The sequence below is a fragment of the Apodemus sylvaticus genome, chromosome 20 (genome assembly GCF_947179515.1).
Source record: "Apodemus sylvaticus chromosome 20, mApoSyl1.1, whole genome shotgun sequence".
In the NCBI taxonomy this organism is placed as follows: Eukaryota; Metazoa; Chordata; class Mammalia; order Rodentia; family Muridae; genus Apodemus; species Apodemus sylvaticus.
The window spans coordinates 51,077,353-51,100,160 of NC_067491.1; the positions used below are offsets into that span (position 1 = coordinate 51,077,353).

General features: G+C 41.8%; 1 protein-coding gene across 1 annotated transcript in view; it reads right to left on the reverse strand.

The window, feature by feature from the left end:
• The window catches only part of Cry1 (cryptochrome circadian regulator 1), a 54,595-nt gene extending 32,278 nt beyond the window's left edge, over positions 1–22,317 (reverse strand). The window contains exon 1 of the mRNA XM_052165668.1: positions 22,154–22,317. Coding sequence (XP_052021628.1) covers positions 22,154–22,311 — 158 coding nt within the window. The 5' untranslated portion in view covers positions 22,312–22,317. The remainder of the gene's footprint in view (positions 1–22,153) is intronic.
• Positions 22,318–22,808: the final 491 nt, after the last annotated feature.

Consider the following 22,808-nt stretch of genomic DNA (forward strand, 5'->3'; position numbering starts at 1 on the left):
TGACAGGAGAGCTCAGCAGTAGTTGGAGTTCTCTTTTGTATGTGTGAGGGTGTGTCTGCGTGTATGTGTGTATACTACATGCATGGCTGGTGCCCAGGGGATCCAGAACGGACACTGGGTCTCCTGGACCTGGAGTTACCGGCAGAGTGAGCTCCCGTGTGGGCACTGGGAACTGAACTTGGGTTCTCTGCTTTTGAGAGCTCCAGGTAAGCCATCTTTCCAGTCCTGAGAAGACCATTTTAATAGGACATTTTCCCTAATCCTAGGACTCCAGTCTAATCAAGAAAAAAAATTAGACAAACCCAAACGTAGGTTCATTCTTCAAAATAGAGAAACAATATTCAAACCATGAAGGTCCTGAAAACACAAAAATCCTGAGGAACAGTTACAAAAACAGATGAAAGAAATATTTACTATATCCAATGTTATACTCTGTATGAATTTCTAGAATGAAAAAAAAGGGAAATCTGAATAATGTCTAGAGTTTAGTGACTAATGTAGTCTTCTCAGGTTTTTTTTGTTTTGTTTTGTTTTGTTTTGTTTTTTGATTTATTCGAGGCAGGGTTTTTCTCTGTGTAGCCCTGGCTGTTCTGGAGCTCACTCTGTAGACCAGGCTGGCCTCGAACTCAGAAATCAACCTGCCTCTGTCTCCCTGAGTGCTGGAATTATAGGCGTGCGCCACCACCGCACAGCTGTCTTCTCAGTTTTGGCAAAAAATGATGTATTAATATTAGAGGGAACTGGAGATAATGTAGGAGTATTCTGTGTACACATTGTCTACATATCTAAAATAATTCAAAATATGTTTTCAAGGAATTTACAAGATAGAAAACACTTTCCAGCAGGGCACTGCATTTAAAGTTGTTGTGCCAGGTTTGTAGTAGTCTGAGATAGCTAATCTCTCTCTGCCTTCTCATGCCCTCCCAGAAGCAATACGTGGTTCCCAGCACCCTCCCCCCACAAACAACAAATCCTCTCAGATTCTTAACTTGAATACATTCAAAGAAATCCCACCAAAAGTTCCACTGTAAATCAATCATAAAATAGAGAAGAGGAATTTGAGTTGCACAACAGTGAGAGATCTGAAAACATTTGAGAACTTTTTACAACCCATGAAAAGTACTAATTCAAGAAACACATGGATCTTAAGCAAGGAAACATGGAGAAAGATTTAGGCAGGCTTTGGTAGGAAGGGAAGAGTTAAAATAAAGAAAAAGAAAATGAGAAACCTGGAGAGGGGGTGTGAGGCCATGGAGATAATGATTTAGGAAATGCCGAGAGCTAAAAACTTAACTTTGCTGAACACACTTAAGTGGCCCTGTTGGTCAGTCTTGCCTCACTACAACAAAATGTCTGCGATAACTAACTTTATCAAGAGCAGTAGTGTATTCAGATCTTACGTAATTTTGGAAGTTGGAACATAGGTTGGACCTCTGTGTCTGTGGCATGTGTAGCTGGGAAACAGAAGGAACGAAAGGAGGGGTACAGACCTTCTGCCCCCTTGAAGAGCACATTAATGACCCTCGAGACTCTGTCTCCCCTAAGGGTCCACCACCTCACAACAGCACCCACTTGTGGAGCTGTCAGCCATGGAACTTTGGGGAACGCACAACCCAATACCTAAACCACAACAGGAGCTTAGAAGGAAATGTATTGGCTTAAATACTTACTAGAAAGAAGACTTTAAATTAAGTTAGAAAAACAGCGGGAACCCCTAAAAAAGTAGAAAAAGGAAATTATAATGATGTGAAAACAGAACACAATTCATAACAGAAAAGGTCAAAGTTAGCCTATAAAGAAAGTAATATAAGCAGGAATATAGAAGTAATATAAAAAGCATGGTAGCTCATGCCTACAGTCCCATTACTTGGGCAGCTGAATCAGGACAGTTACTATGAGTTTGAGGCCAGCTTAGGCTATAGAGTGAGACCTTGTTTCAAAAAAAAAAAAAAAAAACAAAGTAAAATAAAACAAAAATATATATAAATTTCTGGTAAGACTCATTAAAAAATAAGATGGGGCAAAATAAGCAGTATTAAGAGGGAAGGAAGGCATACCTCAGATACTGATGGTTTTAATTAGAAAACAGTATGAAGAAATGTTATGCAAATGATTAAAACTTAAGGGTCTGTGAGAGATGGCTTATCAGTAGGCATGGAGACCTCAAGCTGATTCTCAGTATCTGTGTAAAAGGTTGGCCCAGGACTGTGGGCCTACAAGCCCTGTGCTGTGGAGGTGGAGACAAGATCCCTGGGGCTTGCTAATCCCCTGTTTAACTGAATTAGTAAACTCACCAAGACCCTGTCTCAAAAAATAAGGTGGAAAATAATCTTCAAAGCCACTCAACATTGGCCTCTGGCCTCCATATTCCTATGTCTCTGTCTCTCTCTGTCTCTCTCTGTCTCTGTCTCTCTCTCTCTCTTTCTCTCTCTCACACACACACACACAGAGAGAGAGACAGAGAGAGAGAGAGAGAGAGAGAGCTCATGTAGACAAAAATAAAAAAACTTAAGACGAAGTAAGTTTCTTACCAAACACGACCTGAAGAAACAAAGTTTGCCAGAATGGACTCAGGTACAAAAGCAATGCATGAATGATCCTACTAGCTACTAAGAACACTGACACCAGGGTGGTGGTGCAGAGGCAAGAGAACCATTGAGACAGTGGCTCATGGGGGTCAGTCAAGATGGCAGAGCCAAGCAAAACAACAAATACTCAAAGCTGCCATGGCAGTGCATGCCTGTAATTCTACTACTCAGAAGATAGGACTACATGGCCCAGGAAGGAGTTCAAGGTCGGCCTGGCCTGAATGAAACTGTCCCCAAAAATAGGGGCTGGGTGGGTGGTGGGTGGGTGAGAATCAAAAGTTAAAAAGATTACAAAGAAATCATAGCTTTACAAACAAATTTCTATTAAACATTCGAGGAATGGATAATTTTAATTTTACAGAGGTTCTTGATTCATAAAGAGGACAGACAGATCAAAAATTAAAATTTTCTTATTTCTCTTTGATCTCAAAAAAAGAAAAACACAAAACAAAAGCCACAGCTATTTATAATCTAGAAATCATATTCCTTGTCTATTTTTAGACACTCCTGTGTGACTCCACAAACGCAGGCTAAATCAAGTGTAATATACACTTGTAGGCTTTAGAGGACTTACATATAACTAAATAGCATCTGCCTCATGTGTTCTTCAAAGCATGCCGTCCTAGATGCAGGTCTGATGCTGCTGTAGTCTAACGGTCTTACTAGATCTAGGTCTGATGTTGTTGTAGTCTAACAGTCTTACTTTAAATTGCTGGCCTGGAGATTAATAATAGTAAAAAGAAAATTCTCCCTTAAAAAAAAAAACCAAAACCAAAACCAAAACCAAAAAACCCACCCTCCATAAGCAGTGCATGTTAGCTACTCGGGTGTGCTGAAGATCTGACTGATAGCCAAGACCTTTCTCATATGGACAGTACTACTCGGGTGTGCTGAAGATCTGACTGATAGCCAAGACCTTTCTCATATGGACAGTACTACTCGGGTGTGCTGAAGATCTGACTGATAGCCAAGACCTTTCTCATGTGGACAGTACTACTCGGGTGTGCTGAAGATCTGACTGATAGCCAGGACCTTTCTCATATGGACAGTACTACTCGGGTGTGCTGAAGATCTGACTGATAGCCAAGACCTTTCTCATATGGACAGTACTACTCGGGTGTGCTGAAGATCTGACTGATAGCCAAGACCTTTCTCATATGGACAGTACTACTCGGGTGTGCTGAAGATCTGACTGATAGCCAAGACCTTTCTCATGTGGACAGTACTACAAAGGGCGACAGCTACATAATACCACCAGTTTATCCATTCATCAATGTACCAGAAACTCACAGAGAGATAATTCTGATCACACACTGATACAGTCTCTAGCAATAGAGGAAAACAACAACAACAGCAAATCTAGAGTTACAAAGTTGGCATGTTAGATAAAGTGTCTATCACTATCAGACAGGAATCTCTTTATATACACAATACCCCTTTGATGTAAGTAGTATTAAATTCCTAGTAATGGACAACTGAGGCATGTAAAAGCTAGGGAAATTTCCTATATTAAGGTGGCAAAGTCAGGACATTAAACCTGTCTGCCTGGTGTAAATTCCAACTTCTTAAAGCACCATGGTAAATGTTAATGACTGTAACGGGAAGGGGGGGATATAGAGGTGGGGTTACAACTTTATACAGTGTGTTACTCAGTTTTCAGCGTAACGAATACATGAAGTAAATAAAGTCATAAAAGGAAAGCCATTCTTTGGCTCACGGGTTTGGAGCTTTCACTCCATGATCAACAGAGCTTGTTGCTTTTGCTGCTCTTTAGGTCCAATAGCACATCATGGCAGAAGTGTGTGACTAGAACAAAATTGCTTTCTCCATGATCCAGAAACAAGAGAAAGAGGAAGAGACTGGAAGGTAAAGGCTCCACAGTCCTCTACAAAAGTATACCCCCAGTACCACTGAACCCTAACTATTAAAGGGTTTATCAATTTCCAAGCTGTGCTGGCTGAGGAGAAAATCTCTTACGTAAAGAGTGGCCTTTGGGGTTCATTCCAGACACAGCTGGGCCACAGAGGGCTTACTGCTGCTATGCCTCTGACCATCCAAACATCTGTTTTAGAAGGTGACTTTGCCTCTCCTTCCAAATATCCCCATCTCAGGAAGCTTCACTTACTTGTTGAAATCTAATAGGTTTGTACTGCTAGCTTTAGTACATGACTTTTTAGTTCATTTATACTGCAGCTCCAGGCAGTTACCCTCTAAATAGCAGCTTACCATTCCAGTTGCTTTGATCTACTACTGGGCTCTAAAATTCTGATCTGAGGGGCCTCCTTCAGGAGAGGAAGAACCAGAGAAGCATGCAGGGGACTTGCTTCAGCTAAGCACTTCCTCACATAACTCATGGCCCACGGTAGTAGCACAGCCTTGACAGACTGCAGAGAAGACTGGAAAGTGAATAGTCAGAAAGACAAACTCGACAATGGTGAGCACTATCCCAGCATCTGGGACTTCTCTTTCTTCCAAGCTCCGCATTTATAACTAGAGCAAACCTTAGCAGTCCACCTTTAAAATACAATTGCTGCCCTTACAGAGCACTACAGATAAAATAAGTTCTTAAGGAGCTCTTTGGTTCCCAGTTCTAGAGACTGGGATGTCCAAGAGGGAGAACAGGGGCACCTATGGTCTGAGCCTTCTAGCTGTGCAAGGAGCGAGCAAGCACACAGGAGACAGGAGAGTTGGGCAGGGCTCACCCTTTCATCAGGAGTCAACTCTTGGGACAGCTTACTCTGAAGTAGAGCCTTAATTAATTCATGAGAGATAGCCATAGGACCTACTCACCTCTTAAAACTCCAGTTAATACTGTCACAAAGTCAATTAAGTTTCAATAGGAGCTTTGGCAGAAAGGCTCATGCCATAGTCAGACTGTCACATGTGCAAACCTTACACCTGGAATAAGCAAGAACCAAATGGCATCAATGTATTCCAAGGCCTTTGTGTTGTTAGAGAAGTAATAAACACAGTTTTATTTTGGCTTGGAGAAGTCAGTTATGTTTGCTGTTGCTTTCAGATATCCACTAGAAGAACACTAAAATAAATTATAACAATTACAGAATGAAGGAAAATAATAAAGAAAAAGGTTTTCATCAGAGAAATACAAATCAAAATTATAATGAAATATCATGTTAGCAACTAGAGTTGCTAATATCAAAAAGGAAAAATAATAATAAATTCTGGCAAGGACAAGGAAGAAGAGTATTTTTGTGAATTGAAGCAACATGGACACTGCCTCAAGTGAAATAATCCTGATATACTGAGATGGTATGTGGAAGCCATAAAAGCTAGTTTCATAGACGTATAGGATAGACCAATGGGTGCCAGAGGTTAGGAAGGAGAAGGAAGGGATGAAGGAAGACTGGAAAACAGGTACACAGAACAGCTATACAGAGGGAACAGCCCTAGTGTCACCGGGTGGCTATAGCTTATAATAATTACTATATAGTCATAAAGAGATAAAAGGGAGGAATTTAAAGGTTCTCAACACCTGGCATCAACTTTTAATTGAAAGATAAAATAAATAAAATAGAGCAAATGAGATCAAAATATTAAAAAAAAAAAACCACGAAAAAATCTAAAACATACAAATGGATTTCTAGCCGGGTGGTGGTGGCACATGTCTGTAATCCCAGCACTCTAGGAGGCAGAGGCAGGCGGATTTCTGAGTTCGAAGTCAGCCTGGTCTACAGAGTGAGTTCCAGGACAGCCAAGGCTATACAGAGAAACCCTGTCTAGAAAAAACCATATCCAAAAAACCAAAACAACAACAACAACAACAACAAAAACTCAAAAAAACAACAACAAAAAAACCCCAAAACAAATGGATTTCTAAAAGAAGAGAAAACAAATCAGAGATGTATTCAAAAGGGTAATCACTAAAACATCTAAACTGACAGACACCAGTACACAGGTTCAGAAAGTTGGACATACTCATAAAGAATTTAAGAGTAATACACAAATTGTCATTTTTAATATTGTATAACATCACAGAAAGGGAATATTTAAAGCCAGACAAAAATAGTATGTTGCTCTTACAGAATTAATATTGGAAGCAATAGCTTCTAGTATTCAAGGGGAAAAAATTAACTATTATTCTCTAATTCTATTACCACAGTGTAAAAGAAGATGGGATCTGGTATGGAGGCATATTTATGACCACTAAAAGCTCATATGCTAAATGCCTGAATACCAACTTGTAGAACTAGTGGAAGGCAGGAGAATTTTTTGGAGCTAGGGCCTGGTCATAAAAGGACTACTAAGCACCAAGGGGACACTCGTGACTCCACCCACCTCCTCTTGTCTTCCAGTTTCCTAGACACCATGAGGTCACCAAGCACTTCTGCTCTAACACAATTCCCTGCCAAGTCCTCTGACACTGACCTAGGTCCAACCTATATGGCCACATACGCTGAAATCTATGGGACCATGAGCTAAAGTCAAACGTCTGTCTTCTCTAGTTGATTCTCAGTGTTTCGTGATACAATGGAACTCTTCTTCTGCAGTAACTTCTAACAAAGGAATGAATTTGCCCTATATACTCCACTACAGCTTGCTCTAAAGTCAGGCCAGATAAAAGGAAAGTGGTTCTAAGTGGAGGATCTGACATGCATGGAGGAATGAAGACCACAGAACATGGCTATAGCTCACTGTTGGAATGGATGCCTAGCAGGTGCGAGGTCAATCCCTAACATCAATAAATAAATAAGGAAGAAACGATGACAAACCCCAATAGAAAACAACAGTAATCTTAGTTCTCAAAAGATCTTTAACTAACATCTAGTCAAGATAAAAAGAGAAGAGACATAAATCAAAACTACTAGAAATGAAAAACGGCCAGGCTGGGTAGTGGTACACGTCCTTTTTTCCCCATTAATTTATGTATTCATCTTACATCTTGACTGCAACCTTCTCTCCTCCCCCAGTCCCATCCTTACAAATCCCTCCCCCCATTAGCCCTCCCCTTATCCTCAGAGAAAGGGAAGCCCTCCTTGGGTAGGTGATGCATATCTTTAATCCCAGCACTGCACTTAGGAGGCAGGGGCAAATGGATCTCTGTGTGCTCAAGGTTAACCTGGTCTACATAGCCAGTTAGAGTGAGATGGTAAGACCTGTGTTACCAACATGTTTGCCTAAACATGAACTGAACAGGGACGACAACAACAGACAAGCTAAAAAGCCTGCAAGGCCCCAGTCCTATACTAAGAACTATAGGCAACTAAGGAAGGCTGAGGGTGGGAGAAACAGGCTTGCCCAAAAAAGAGCATGTCCACTGGTTATCTAATACCAATGGTTATTTCTAAAAATGTATATACAAGTAACATTACACAGACTAAGGAGGTAGTACTTAAGTATGTAGTATGTAGGATGTATACACACACATATTATATATGTATATATAACAATTAATGAAAACGAGAGGCCACGGAGGAGGATCTGGGAGACATTGGGGGAAAAGGAAAGCATGATCAAAATATTTTATATGAAAAACAATTTTTCTAATTAAAACAAAAAGAAAAAAGAGACCATAAATTTTGAATGAGAAAAAAAAACAGGTATACAAGGGAGGATTTGTAGGAAGAAAACTGAAGGGGAAACAACGTAACTATAATCTCAAAAGATAGAAGAAATAATTAAAATTTTAAGATAAAAAAGAAAATGAAAAGGGCAAAATGAGTATAGATGATATATTTAAGTCTATATATTTACCTATATAGGTAATATACACACACACAAAGATCAAATGTGTTCAATTTTAAATAATAACCAAGGTTATTTAGGTCAATCTTCTCACTAACACAGAAATTAAAATAGATAACTAAATCTTCCTAAAAGCATTCCTAACTGTCAACAAGGAATCACTGTGGAGGTCTGAATAGGACTGGTCCCCATAGACTCATGTGCTCTGAATGTCTGGCCCATAGGGAATGGCACTGTTAGGAGATATGGTCTTAGTGTGGTTTTGCTGGAGGAAGTGTGCCACTGTGGGGACAGACTCGGAGGTCTCTTATGCTCAGGGTATGTCCAGTGTGGCAGTCTCCTGCTGCTGCCTGAAGATCCAGATGTAGGACTCAGCTCTGTCTCTAGCACCTGTCTGCCTGCTGCTGCCAGGTCCCACCATGGCAATAAGAGACTAAGCCTCTGGAACTGAAAGCCAGCCCCAGCCCCAGCCCCAGCCCCAGCCCCAGCCCCAGCCCCAGCCCCAGCCCCAGCCCCAGCTAAGTTCTTATGAAGTTCTCGTGGTCATGGCATCTCTGCACAGAAATAAAACCCTAACTAAGACAATCACAAACAAATGGTAAGGAAAGCATATAATGAGCTTCCGCCCTAACAGTGCTGATCCCAGAGAACCTGAACTGTTGGCTCTGATGGCTTTACAATGCAGAGGGACAGAAGTCAAGGCTTAGTACCAGGGTAAGACATAAAGTGTCTAAGTAAAGACACTTTGAAGCATTAAGCCAACAGTTCTAAAAAGCCACACATGCAAGGTAGGGAAGGGGTGAGGCAGAAATAAATCCCCCTCCACACTTTATGGTGAGATTTTCTTGGAGAAGAGGGTAAACTAGAAAGGAGGGACTAACTCTTGAGTGGATTTGCAGCCCAAATTTAAATTTTCCACGTGTTGCAAGACCCCCCTGGAGTGGAGTCAGTACCTCTCCTGCCTCTAAGAAATGTAAACTTTCTGCAGAAACACACCTTCTGTACCTCTGAATGATTCCATACTTTTTCAAAGACTACATGAGAAGTTCATGTAGTGAATTCATTGTGGCTATGGGGTGTAGATGACAGTTCCCCTCCAAAGGAACAATCATTCTCGATAGCAACAATGGGATTTAATAGAGGACACAGTATTTTTAACATGATGAAAACACACTCAGCAACATAAAGTTCTATATTCATCAAAACAGCCTTCAATAATTAAGGCAAACACATGAGACACAGTTTGATAAAAAGCCTTTTTCTTCAAAAGATGTCACTGAAGGAAAGTCTAAATTATATGTTTCAGACACAAGTAAAGAGATTACAGATGATGACAAGGTATGGAAGAAAAGGTACAAGAAAACTGCTAGATTCATACCTTCCAAGTACTTACAATGCAGGAGGAAATCATTACAAAACCACCCAACACCCAATCACGTACTGTACAATATTAGAATGATGCTTCTGTACACAAGGGTAAAAATTATGAATTGATGAGACAACCACAACAACACAACAAAAAAAGCTCAAGAACTGTCAAGTGGAAAGACTCCTGAGGTGCCTACAGGCCCGTGCGTGTGGGACACACAACAAACAACGGCACTGAAGTTTGGTGCGATCAATGCATGTTCTGAGTGTGTCCTGGACAAGTTAGAGCTGGAAGCGTGTTCCCTAACTTACTGGTATTAAGTGGTGGTAGATCTTTAAGAGGAAGGCCCTACCCTGGTGGTAGTGGCAGAGGCAGGCAGACATCTGTGAGTTTGAGGCCAGCCTGGTCTACAGGGAGTTCCAGGATGGCCAATGCTACAGAGAAACTTCCTCAAACAACAGCAACAACAACAAAAGAGGAGGAGGAGAAGGGCCCTGTTAAAAGCAACTGACTAAGTCCGGATACTGCATCTTTAGAAGGGATTGATTTAGCTCTCCTGACTAAAATCAAGTTGGTTTCCTTGAGAATAGGCCATCACAAGGCACAGCCCCAACTGTACTTGGTCTCCTCTGCATGATGTCATTTCCTGTCTGCTTTTCACTCATGTGACTGACCCTGGGCAGGAAAACAGGTACCTGTGAGGACAGCACCATGGTATTTAAAGGAACCGCAATACAAACAACCCATCGTTACAAAGCATAGTGTCTAGTGTTTTATAATAGCAATATAAAGCAGACTAAGATCGGTAAACTGGCAAAGCAGGAAGCAAAATAACACAAGTTTAAAAACATAAAGTCTGACTATCCAATCATGAGTGAGAATAGCGAGAAAGCAGTGATCGAGAGCAGGGAGGTAACGAAGACCTCGCTCTATCACTATGAAGAAGAGAGAATCAGCTCATAATCAAGTAAAATTAACAACTCTCATGTGTTAGGAATTTTAAAAATACATTTAAATGCAAAACTGTCTAATAATGCTCTTTATGTATTTACTGTGTATGTGTGGAATATGTGTGGGGAAGCCAAAGGCCAACATGGGGTGTCGTGTGCTGTCTTCCACCTTAGTTTTTGAGACAAGATGTCCTTTTGAATCTAGAGCTAAAGTAAAGGAATGGCAGGTGGGCCCAGTCAACTCAAGCTGTTGACTTGAGTGCTACAGATCTGAGGTCAGGTCTCCATGCCTGACAGACTCTTCTTACTCACTGGCCCACCACAGCCCCTAGGCCACAGTTTTTAATGAGGGTTTGTCACAACCATGCTGGGGTAGGGGAAAGCAGTTTATGAAATAAGCACAAAGCCCTACCCTAAATAATTATTTGACAGATGTAGGTCAGAAACTGGAGGCGTATTTTTTAAAACCCTCAAAAGACTAGAAGAGGGCTACCAGTAAATTTTTTGTGGTAAAAGATATGTTCTATTGTAATTAGGATAATTGTTACCTGAACATATCAGTTTATTGAAACCCACCAAGTTACATATATTTAGGATCTGAGGCTGGCAAATGTGACAGTTCTGTGCCCTGGGGCCTCCATTTGGTTCCAGGTTATGTGCACCCACCCTTCTGGTATGTGCCTGGAAGCCTAGTTCTTCAGCTGGTAGATTGCACACATCCTTCTCCAAAGAATGCAGCTCCCAAGTCATTGTCTTCCTCTCCAAAGAACCGAATAACTCTTCTGTGTATTATTTTATATTTTTGCATCCATATTACTCACACATACACACACACAATTTACAGTGTGTATACACAGTTCCTCTAGACTGTTATGTTCCCCACTGACAATCCTTCCATGGGATCTGGGCAAGGTTGTTCTAACGTGGCTGCTTAGTGCTGAGAGAAGGGGTGGAGGCTGGGGCGTGCGTGGAGTAGTTTTAGAATGGCAGGCCTGTGACATGATGACATATTTGGGCAGATCCAGACATGGACATCACACTGCTTTGATCTCCTGCCGCTAGTTAAATGAAAACTAAGGAGAGGCTTCTCTTTGCAGAGGGAATTAGAGAGGGATTGGAAACATAAGGAGCAGCTACGGAGCAAGGAGCAGTTTCTAATAAGCCCCTATGATCATGTAATCATGACCTGTATAAAAGAATGGGACTTTATGAAAGGTTTTCTTGACTATTATTTTTATGTGTATGAATGGTTCACCTGCACTTATGTGCAGCACACGTGAGCAGTGCCCTGGAAAGTCAGAGAAGGGTGTCAGATTTCCACGGACTAGAGTTCCGAAGGCTGTGATCAGCCTGGTGGTGCTGGGTAACAAGCTAGCCTTTCTGCAAGAGCAAGCCCGCACCACCACTGAGCCAGCTCTCCAGCTCCATAGATGAAAATTGTCATTTTTTCATTTTATTGTTATTATTGTAGTGTTGATTATCAAACCCAGAGTCTCATATCTAGGTAGGCAAGACGTTCTGTCACTAATAGCTACTCTAGCCCTATGACATAAAACTGCATACATGTGTGATGGACATTCTCTGGTTGCTTGTTTCCAAACAGACACTGATGTATATATTCTATGGTGGGTGTTATGTCTGTGTTCAAGAATTACCCCCTACCCCATTTCTTGCTAAAACAATCATCACCGTGCTTAGATTATTTAGTAGGAGACTGGTTTGCTTTGTGTTTTGAGAGAAGGTCTTGCTATGTCGCCCAGGATAACCTGGAAGTTGCTTGTAATTTCCTGCCTCGTCCAAGTGCAGGGATTACAGGTGTGTATGACCACACCCATTGAGACTGATTTCTAGAAGAAAGTCTACCTAGTTGCCCTGACCTTTGGCCTTAAGTAGTAAGTGTGAATACTATAAAGCTGCAGAGATGCAAAAGGCAGTATGCTTTGGCGTTTGTGATAACGATGCCCTCCACCCCTACCCCAGGGTGGAAAAGTGAGGCAAACCTCAGGAAGGTTTGATGTATTTAGCAAGGGAGTCACAGACTATGCCACTTCACTCTCTGATGGTGCTTCACAGAGTAGAGACTACATCCTGTAGACCTAGCATTTGAGAGGCTGAGACAGAGGGTACTTAGGAGTTTTAGGCCATCCTGGGTTATAAAGAGAAACCTTATCTTGAAGGGGGGGGGGCAAGAAAGCAAGGGGGTGAGGAAGGAAAACAGTGGAAGCTCGTGTATTCTTGGTTTTTCTCTTAGGGTTATAAAATGAGAGGGACACAAGGGGCTTTAAATATTACATCTGTCATACTTTATGCACTTTGGTTTATTCATGACAGTAAAGATGGTGAGCTGAGCCCCCCAGAAGGGAGAATGCTTAGTTTGGGCCAATGTCTGTACAAGGCTAAATGACTGAACTGTGTGCTGATGGTCAGCAACAAATTATCTTAGGTCCCTTTCAAAGTCATTCATTGCTTGTCCGGTCTGCTGGAAGATCATGATTACTACTGAGGCCTTTAAAACATGTTTGTAACAGACAACCAGCCTCCACCAACCCCAAAGCCAAGGATATTAGCAGCTCTGATCTGAGCCGTCTGAGGGGCTTCCTTGCTTTGCTGTAACCTGTCTACCGTAGTCCATACCAGTGCTTGTTAAATTCCTTCATTAATGGCTTTATTTGTTCTGTAACTAATAAAACTCATGTAATCACCTTCCACGGTGAAACATGGTATTTGGGGCATCTATTCCCAGGCCAGGTTACTCATATTTGACTACAGAATAAACTCTTTTCTTCCCTTTGATGTGAAAGATGTTTTTTTTTTTTTTTTGAATGCCTCTCAAATGCTAGGTCTAGAGGATGTAGTCTCTACTCTGTGAAGTAACATCAGAGAGTTAAGTGGCATAGTCGGTGACTCCCTTGCTAAGTAAATCTGTCTTAATTCAGAGATATCTCAGACTCATTCTTAATACCTATTTATAGAAATCAATCAACCAATCTTCCTTTCACCCTCCCCTCTCCTGTTAGCCTGTTTTGTGTCTCTAGATGGTTTTACTCGCATTCATGTGGAACCCATCTTTAATAGCAATAAAGCGATTAAGGTAGCTTCTTCCTTATCAGTTGTTTCTTTCACTATATTCTCAATTACCTACAGACAAGTGAGTCCTGCAACATTAAATAGAAGTATCAGGCCGGGTAGTGGTGGCACATGCCTGTAATCCCAGCACTTGGGAGGCGGAGGCAGAGGCAGGTGGATTTCTGAGTTTGAGGCCAGCCTGGTCTACAGAGTGAGTTCCAGGAGAGCCAGGGGTATACAGAGAAACCCTATCTTGAAAAAACAACAAACAAACAAACAAAAGGATCAGAAACTCACAGGATCAAAATTTTCTTGAACTATATTGTTAAAATTTTTTATTACTGCTATTAACTTCTTAAGCGTTACACATATCTATAGTGCTTGATAAACATAGATATGGTTTTATATTTGGTGTTGTTGCAGGCACCTGAGAACATCTTGCAAATGTCTCTGCAGATAAGGGAAAAAGTGTATTCGCTCTCTTTCGGTGTTTGGAGACAGGGTTTCTTTGTATAGCCTGGGCTCTTCTGGAACTCGCTCTGTAGACCAGGCTGCCAGGCTGCTGTTGAACTGAGATATCAGTTGCCCCTGCCTCCTCAGTGCTGGAATTAAAGGTGTGCACCAGCACTGCCCAGTTATTATTTTTAACAGTACAACTCCTGGTATATATCCACTTGGTTGTGTGTGTGTGTGTGTGTGTGTGTGTGTGTGTGTGTGTGAAAATCTGTCTGCCTCTTTTTAGAGGTGGTGATGAACACTAAACCTAGGGAAGAGCTCTACTACTAACCTTGCCCTGCAACTTAGAAGGTGATGATATTACTGACCACGGGCCAACACTAATTTTATAGTTCAATGAAACAATTATTCTGATACTTGTATCAATTTATCCCCTTTGGCAATTCCTGAATCTTACTTCCTCATCTTCAATTCCCATATTCTCATCCTCCCTCCCTCCTTCCCTCCTTACCTCCTTCCCTCTCTCCCTCTCTCTGTGCACTCACAGAGCTCCTCCTGCCTGTGCCTCTTAGAGTTAAGATTAAAGGCTTATGCCACCACATCTAGCACTTCACCACATTTTAATACAGGTTTTCTCACTGAACCTGGAGTTAATCTCTCAGTGTCCGGCTGTCTCCATGGATGCGTGGTGGGGAAGCTGGAGATCTCAGCTCAGATCTCTCATATTGTGCAACAAGTACTTTAACTCCTGAGCCATTTCTGCAACTCCTGCTTTTGAAAGTCTCCTGTGGCTCAGGCTGGACTCAACTTCACTATATAGTAAAGGTGACCTTGAACTCTAGTCTCCAACTCCCAAGAGCTGGAATTACAGGTATGTGCCACCATTAAATCCTCTTTTAATGGCATATATAATATGAACCCATGTGTATTTCCCTATTCAAACTTTATTTCCCACTCAAACTTCTACCTTTAAATGGGCAAAAAGAGATATCTGAAGTATTTACACAATATTTAAGATGTACTTTCTAGTTGGTAGATTTTTTTAAAGCCTCTTTGTACTATTTTGATTTGCTTGGTTCTGTTATAAAGAGTATTTTCATAAAAAAACAAGTTATTATCTTAAAGACCATGATGTCATCTAAATCTTAAGACTATTTAAAAATCCAAGGAATAGCCAGAGTGGTGGGTAGTGTATATCTATACTCCAGGACTCAATCTAGGGCAAGAAAGTTACTACAATGTCACTTTGGCTATATTGTGAGACCCTATCTCAAAACAAATGATTAGATTGCTCAGTGTGCAAAGAATAAAAAGAAAAGAAATCTAGAGAAAAGGGAACAAATAATTCAAGGCAATTTCTGGGACTCAAAAATATCAAACAGTAGTCCATAAACAGTGGTCATCAGCCAGTTAAAAACTCAGTCAATTCCAAACAATTATGACTAATGTGGCCATAGAAGTTTAACATACCTGATGAAAATACTCGAGAAATAAAATATAGACCAAAAATTTGGAGATTGCAGATGCAAAAGAAAATGTGTTACTAGGTTCATATTACTGATGGTAAGGTCAAAGACACTGCTTAATTCTTAACTGTTAAGAAAAAAAATTAGGTCCAAATATATTGCTAGAAATTTAACCCCTAGTAAAACAAAAGTTAAAAAAATGAAATTGTCAATCTATCAAAAGGGCCAATAAAGAATAAAATTCACATAAAAATAGATAAAGAAAAATATGGAGGAAATAAGGCAAACATAAATTCTAAAGTCGAGCCGGGCAGTGGTGGTCTATGCCTTTAATCCCAGCAGAGGCAGGTGAATTTCTGAGTTCGAGGTCAGCCTGGTCTACAGAGTGAGTTCCAGGACAGCCAGGGCTACACAGAGAAACCCTGTTTTGAAAAACCAGAAAAAACAAAAAAAAAAACAAAAAAAACAAACCCTAAAGTCAGCAATAACAATAAATGTGAAGGGATCATAATTTGCTAGCAAATGTGAAGGGAACATAATTTGCTAGCCAAGCTTAAAAGCTCAAAGCAGGTCACTCATCTATGCTGTAGGAGAGTCGTTCAAGCTGGCCCTGCTAGCACAAGCCGGAAAAGTGCTTCTACTTGGAAGGCTGAGGCAGGAGGATTCAAAGTTCAAGGCAAACCTCAGCAACTCTGAGATCCTATCTCAGAAAATTAAAATGAAGGCTGGGGATGTAGTGCAGCCATACAGCATATGGATCGCATCCTCTTGTCCCCAAAAAAGATCAGGAAGAGAAACCAGCATTTAAGAAAAAAAAAGCAAAGCAAAGATAAGTCAGATAAAGACAAACACTAGCAAAGCCAAAAGCACTCATTAAGGAATAAGCTACAGAAACACTCCACTGTTTGCTCTTGTATGGCCTGAAAGCCATTTTTATATCTGTAAAGGGTTGCATAAAATATTCATCAATATGAAATAAAAATATGAAATACTTATGGTTTACAAAGCCTAAAATATTCACTGTGAAAGTCTTTAAGAAAAAGTTACTATCTTTGGACATTTTGTGCAATTATAAAAGAATTACGTAAGCCTGGGAAATTTATAACTTATAGAAATTTTGCTCACAGTACAGAAGTCCAAGATCTGGGAACCAGAATCTGGCAAGCGCCTCCTTTCACCCCATGGGAGAAGGTGGAAGTGTAAGCTGTGCACATGGGAATACAAGAGAGGAAACCCATTTCTAGTATCACAGCCCTTCTGATCTAATCACCTCTTAAATGGCCATCTCTCAACACCGCTACACTGAGGGTTACCTGTCCACCCAACATATGAACACTATGGAATACATTCAAACCAAAGCAGCTGCCAATATGGCCTACACTATACTCTAGACGGAAAAAAGGTGTGAGATGCCTGATTCAGAATTCCCTGATGTACAGAGGCCCCTGTATGCTAAGGACATCACACTTTACTACACATACTGTCACCACTTACCTAGCATGTCACTGAGATTTCTTTGGCATGTTGATATTGACATGTACAACTTTTATACAATTACATCATTGAATTTACCAATTTTTTATTTTTGTTTTCAAGGATATATATTAGAAAAAGGTTCTGCTTCAACAGTATTTTGTTTTTGTTTTAATGTATTATTTCTGAGTTTTCATATTACATTCGCAAGAAATGAACTTCCCCTAGACACTCCTGTGACCACGAGAAGATGATAAGATGATAAAACTCTAACAGCAAGAAGGCAGAGCTGAGATTAATGGAGAGAATTCTGGAAGCGTTGGACAAATAGAGGAAAGAGAAGGAGGACGATGGACAGAAGTAGGTAACAGGGCTTTAGAAGACCTTGGAATTCTTCTTGCTGGAAAGACTAAGCTGTGCTCCACTGAATCCCTAAAGAACATTCACAACTGATGAAGTCCTACTATCCCGTCACCCTGCACTATTAGAGAACAGAGCCTGGACAAAGAATACAATACATTATTGTCTCTGCATATGAACTCAACTCATCTAAGGGGTGAGGCACTGCTGTGCTCAGCAAATACTGCTCTGCTGCAGATACCCACTACTTCTGGCTCTGACAACCTTGCCACCCCCTCTTTAGAGATGGTCTCCAAACCTAAAGGAGAACAAAGAAAAGGAAACCTTATAAATCAGATACTGAACTATATATCACCCCAATTTTCTGTAACTTATATTAAGAAATACTGTATCCAGCCACACCCCTGAATTGTTACCCTGACCTCCATATAAATTGTCACCTCATCTAAAAACAGCAGAAACCTTTCTTCCTTCATTTCTATGCTCCTTATACCTCACAGTGCCTCAGGCATATGCTGCTGCATAGTGCCTCTGGCATATGATACTGGCCAGGGCTTTTATCCTGCTCCAGACTTGAAAGCTTCTGTTACCGACCTCAAGCAAGAGATTTGAGGAGCTTTTTCATATCACCAAGTATCCTTTTGTTTCTGACCAAGAACTAGTTTTTATGAATAAAGAATGCTGGATTTTATTGTTTTCAACATCTCTGGAAATGATTTTTCTCTTTGATCTACTCAATTATCAATGACTTATATGAGTGCATTACAGTACTGAATTATCCTAGCATTCTTGAGACGAGTGTAGGTATATTTCAAAGGTGTTGTGGTATTCTATTTAACAATGCTTTATGTGGTTTCCTTTTATTCTTCCTGTGCTTAGGAACCATCTGCACACCACTGACTTATCTGTTCTCAGAACCTGTAAGTGTTGCTGTTCCCTCTGGGTTAGGCCTGGCCACCCCTGTTTTAGAGTAAAAGAGACTAAGGCCCTTACAAGACCTTGAAAGATCTGGTTATTACCATTCCTCCTGGAGAAAGAGTAGGGGCCACAAGGCTCATGAGACCCTTATCAGGGCCATCCTCTTTCTGAGGATAGTAAGAAAAAAAATAGATAGAAAAAAACAAACAAACAAACAAAATGAGTGACTGGGGTGGGACTTCCTGCTGACACAGCTGTTTGATTTGACCATGCTCCAACAGGTGGGATCTGGATGGAATCTTTTCCTTGTTCTGTCACTGCCCTTTCTGAGATGTCAGCAGATGTCACTTTACATCTCTCTGGGGGAAGTGTCACTCAACAAACCTAATTATGAAACGATGTGGACCCTGGACCTCACGCTTTGTTGTAAAGGTGCTCTGTTTAACAGTACTACTATTTACTATTTTTATAGGAGGTTGTCCACCCTCTCTCCCCTCCTCCCTCTCTTCTTGCTTTTCTTTCTTTCCGTGTCTTTCCTTCCTTCCTTTCTACAGCATCTTGCAATGAAGTACAGGTTGCCCTCTAACTTTCAACAGTCCTCCCGCCTTAGCTCCCCGAGTCCTGGGATTACAAATGGGTATCATCCTATTGAGTAATGGCCAGCAAAATAGAAAACAGCTAGCAAGACTTAGACCCAAAAAAGAGAAAAATCCAACTGAACTAACAACTGTGGTAATTAAAAGTTTAAACGTGCTATGTTTTTCAGAAATATATGTAAGAACAGAAGTTACAGATTAGAGACATTTGAAAATATATGGATATAAAGTTAAATAATCAAACTAGTAAAGTATATCAATGATCTACATGTTTCTTACTGAAATCATATACTAGAAGGAAGGAAGCAGGCACATTTGTAAATTTAGTTCTTAGTACATTAGTAGATTAAGAGGTCTTATATGTGATGGCTTCAATTGTGTAGTTAAAGTTTAACTGCTAAAAGTAATGCATTCACTGAAAATATTTTTAAATTTTATTTTCTGAGATAGTCTTCAATATAGTCCAGGCTGACTTCAAAATCACTATATAGCTGAGGCTGACCTTGAATTTCTGATTCTTTTATCCCCCGAGTGCTAGGATTACAAGGCACATAGCACCACACCTTGCTAACAAGGTTTCTCAGTTATAACTTTCAGGTTTATATCAGTATCTAAGTTTTAAATAAAGTAAGTGCTTCATTCTTAAACTCTAGCTCTATAAAGAAAATTAAACTGATATTTATCAGGCGACTACTATGTAGTTACAATGCTATAAAGACTGCAGACCCCTCCCCGAATCCTACAGTTTGCTTGTTTCATTTCCTTTAGGTCTATGCTTTCATGTTCTGCTTTTTCTCTCATTTATCACACACACACACACACACACACACACACACACACACAGTCTTCTACAAGAATGGAAATTCCTCAATGGTAGAGACTTTGTTATAGTCACTGATGTAAATTCCTAGGAATAGAACCTTCCACAAACAGGGAGAGCAGAGAATCAGTTTCTGATTTAATGAAAGTTATAGCTTCTCTTCAGGAAGGTACAATCTGTATGGAAGAGAGGAATGAGTGCATATTACACCTGCTGTGGTCTGAATGTTGCATTTCCATTCCCAAAATTCTTATGATAAAACCTAAACCCCAATGTGATGTTATCATGGGACAATCAAGTTAGAACTCTAACCTCGCCAGTGTGATCATTCCCATGATCAAACCTGTGAGAGTCTTTTCATTTCCTCCACAATCTAAGAACATATAGAGCATGTATCACGAGGTATCAGATATACCAATGTTTTGATCTCAAACTTCTCAGCCTCTAGTACTGAAAGACGTCTTTTATTTGTAAATTACTCAATCTAAGGTGTTCCGTTACAGCAGCCCAAACCAACGAATGACACCTAATATTCATGTACATCCTAAGAAGGTATAAGAAGCAATGACAAGCAAATGGTGTAAGAGTTCAGAAGTTCCCACCATCCTAGACCAGATAATGAAGGTACCAGGGAAAAAAGGGACATTTGGGCTGAATTTCCAAGAGGTAAGTAGACTTTTTAAAGCTCACAGTTTAACAGCTAGTCATGGAGGTGTTGTGTCCACAGAGACACCTTCCCAACCCCCAAGCTTCCCCAGGACTAAGCCACCACTAACTCACTCTCTATCCCTGTGAACTTGCCCACTGTGCATACTTCATATAAGCACAATCACACAGTATGAAGTCTTATGACTAGCTTCCTCAGCTAGCATGCTCTCACGGTTCACCTACACATCTAATGGCATTTATCAATGTCTCGTTCCTTCATGGCCAAGTAACTGGTGCACGGACACACCACATCATGAAGTCCCCTACTCAGCTGACAGGCATGTGGGCTGTTTTCACCTTCTGACTGTGGTAACACAGCTTTTTGTTCTGATCAACACCACAACCCCCTTGCCGGCACATCCACACAAGCCATTCTCCAAGCTTGCACCTGGTAACGGACATCTCAGCGTTTGCCCCACTTCTTGTCCAGCTTCAAAGCCCGACTCACCATGTTCTCCGAATCCCTGCCGAAGAACCTGTTTTCTAACTTAAGTCACTTCTTTGCTAATAATCCTGTAATCATTTCCACTTTCCGTGAATAAAATCAGACCTTAGTAACTGCGCATAAAGCCTCTATAATCTGGCCCCGTTACAACTCTGACTTCATCACCTCGTACTTTTCCCCAGTGGTTTTGCTGCAGTCATCCTGGCTGGCCGTTCCTTTCAAAGATCAAGCACATTCTCACCTCAGGGCCTTTCCCATAGACAGCTGCATCCCATCATGCCTTCAAATCTGCGATCACCTTCTCCATTATTTTCATATCAATCAGCATTTCCACTATGATTCCTAGTATTTAACCTCACACATCCTAGCTGTGGTAACTCCTCCAGTAAGCTATATCCCCAGCTAACTAACACTGTCTTAAACTGTGTCCCCACCCCTGTTCCTGTTTACCTGTTTTTTCTTTGCAGCATGTCTCATCTCCAAAAGGACTACATACATATTTTTTTCTTGGGACATAAGCCTGAAGAGGGCAGACTTCTCGTGCACAACTCTATCCCTCATATCCAAAGATATGGCTGGCACATAAGCTATCAATGTATCTGCTGAACTAACGCTTTCCTTCCCAGTTACAGCTCATAAAATGTCCGGAGGATTTCTTCCAGTGGCGAGTCCCTAGAAGGATTATACTTTGCCTCGAAAGAAAAACTGTGCTTTATCTCGTCAACCACAAGGAGGAGTTGAGAGAGAGAGAGAGTGAGAGTTAAGCAAAGAGAAATCAGTTCATTCTTTCCCTTGCTTTTCCTCCTCTAACCTCAAGGGGGAAGAAAGCCGGATCGGGAGCCTGGTATAATAAATGAATGGTTTTCCTCCATACTATGAGTTACCTAGACACACACGTCAACATTAAAGATTACAACCCTTTCGGAGGGCTTAAGATATCAAAGCCATTGACATCTGGGAGTGTTTAATTCTCCTCCTCGTTATTTCTCACAAATCAGGGAAGGAGTTCCCATCCACACAGACACATAACTTACCGGTGAAAGCTAAAGTGTCTCACGGTCGTCCGAACTCTCTACTACTAAGTCTGTACTATTTCATACCGACCACATCTACAATTCTTTAACGAGGGAGGCAATTCGGTCTTTGGACCAAAACCAAATCTCAGATCTGACACTAGCGCACCGCCACCCGATTCGTGTACACCGCGATCGATTTCCTAGGCGCTTCGGACTCACCGCCACCTGTTGATGCCCACGTTGGAAGAGCCTGCGAACCAGGGGTCGAGGATGTAGACGCAGCGGATGGTGTCGGCGCCCTGGATGCACTCCTTCAGGGCGGGGTTGTCGTGGAGCCGGAGTCCCTTTCGGAACCAGTGCACGGCGTTCACCCCCATGCTCGGGGCGCGGCGGGTCACCCCGACTTCTTCTACCGAGAGCTTCAAGGAAGGGAAGCCGGGCTCATAACCGACACCTGCGCTTCCAAGAGAACCTCCTCACCCGAGGAGTGGGGATCGGGCTGCAGAGAGGGGACGGGAGGAGGCGACGCCGAGGCGGGGCGCGGAGGCGGCGAGCTCGCAGCTGGCAGATGAATGGAGGCTGCCGAGACGCCGGGATCCACGCGCGACGTCCTTCAGGAGCCCGCGCCCGGCGTCCGGAGGACACGCATACCTTCCAGGGCCTGAGACCCCCGGAGCGCAAGCGAGCGCGCGGGGCCCGAGCCGCCACGACGGCCCGAGCTGGTCGCAGCAGCCCCGGGAGGCTCGTCACGGAAACCTCGCCCAACCCAGGCGGCCCGCGAGGAGACGGTGGCGCGCCTGCGGCGGCCTTCACGGACGGACACGAGCTCGCGCGGCCTCCGCGCGACGCGGCCTGTGCGTCCCGGAGCGGGCAG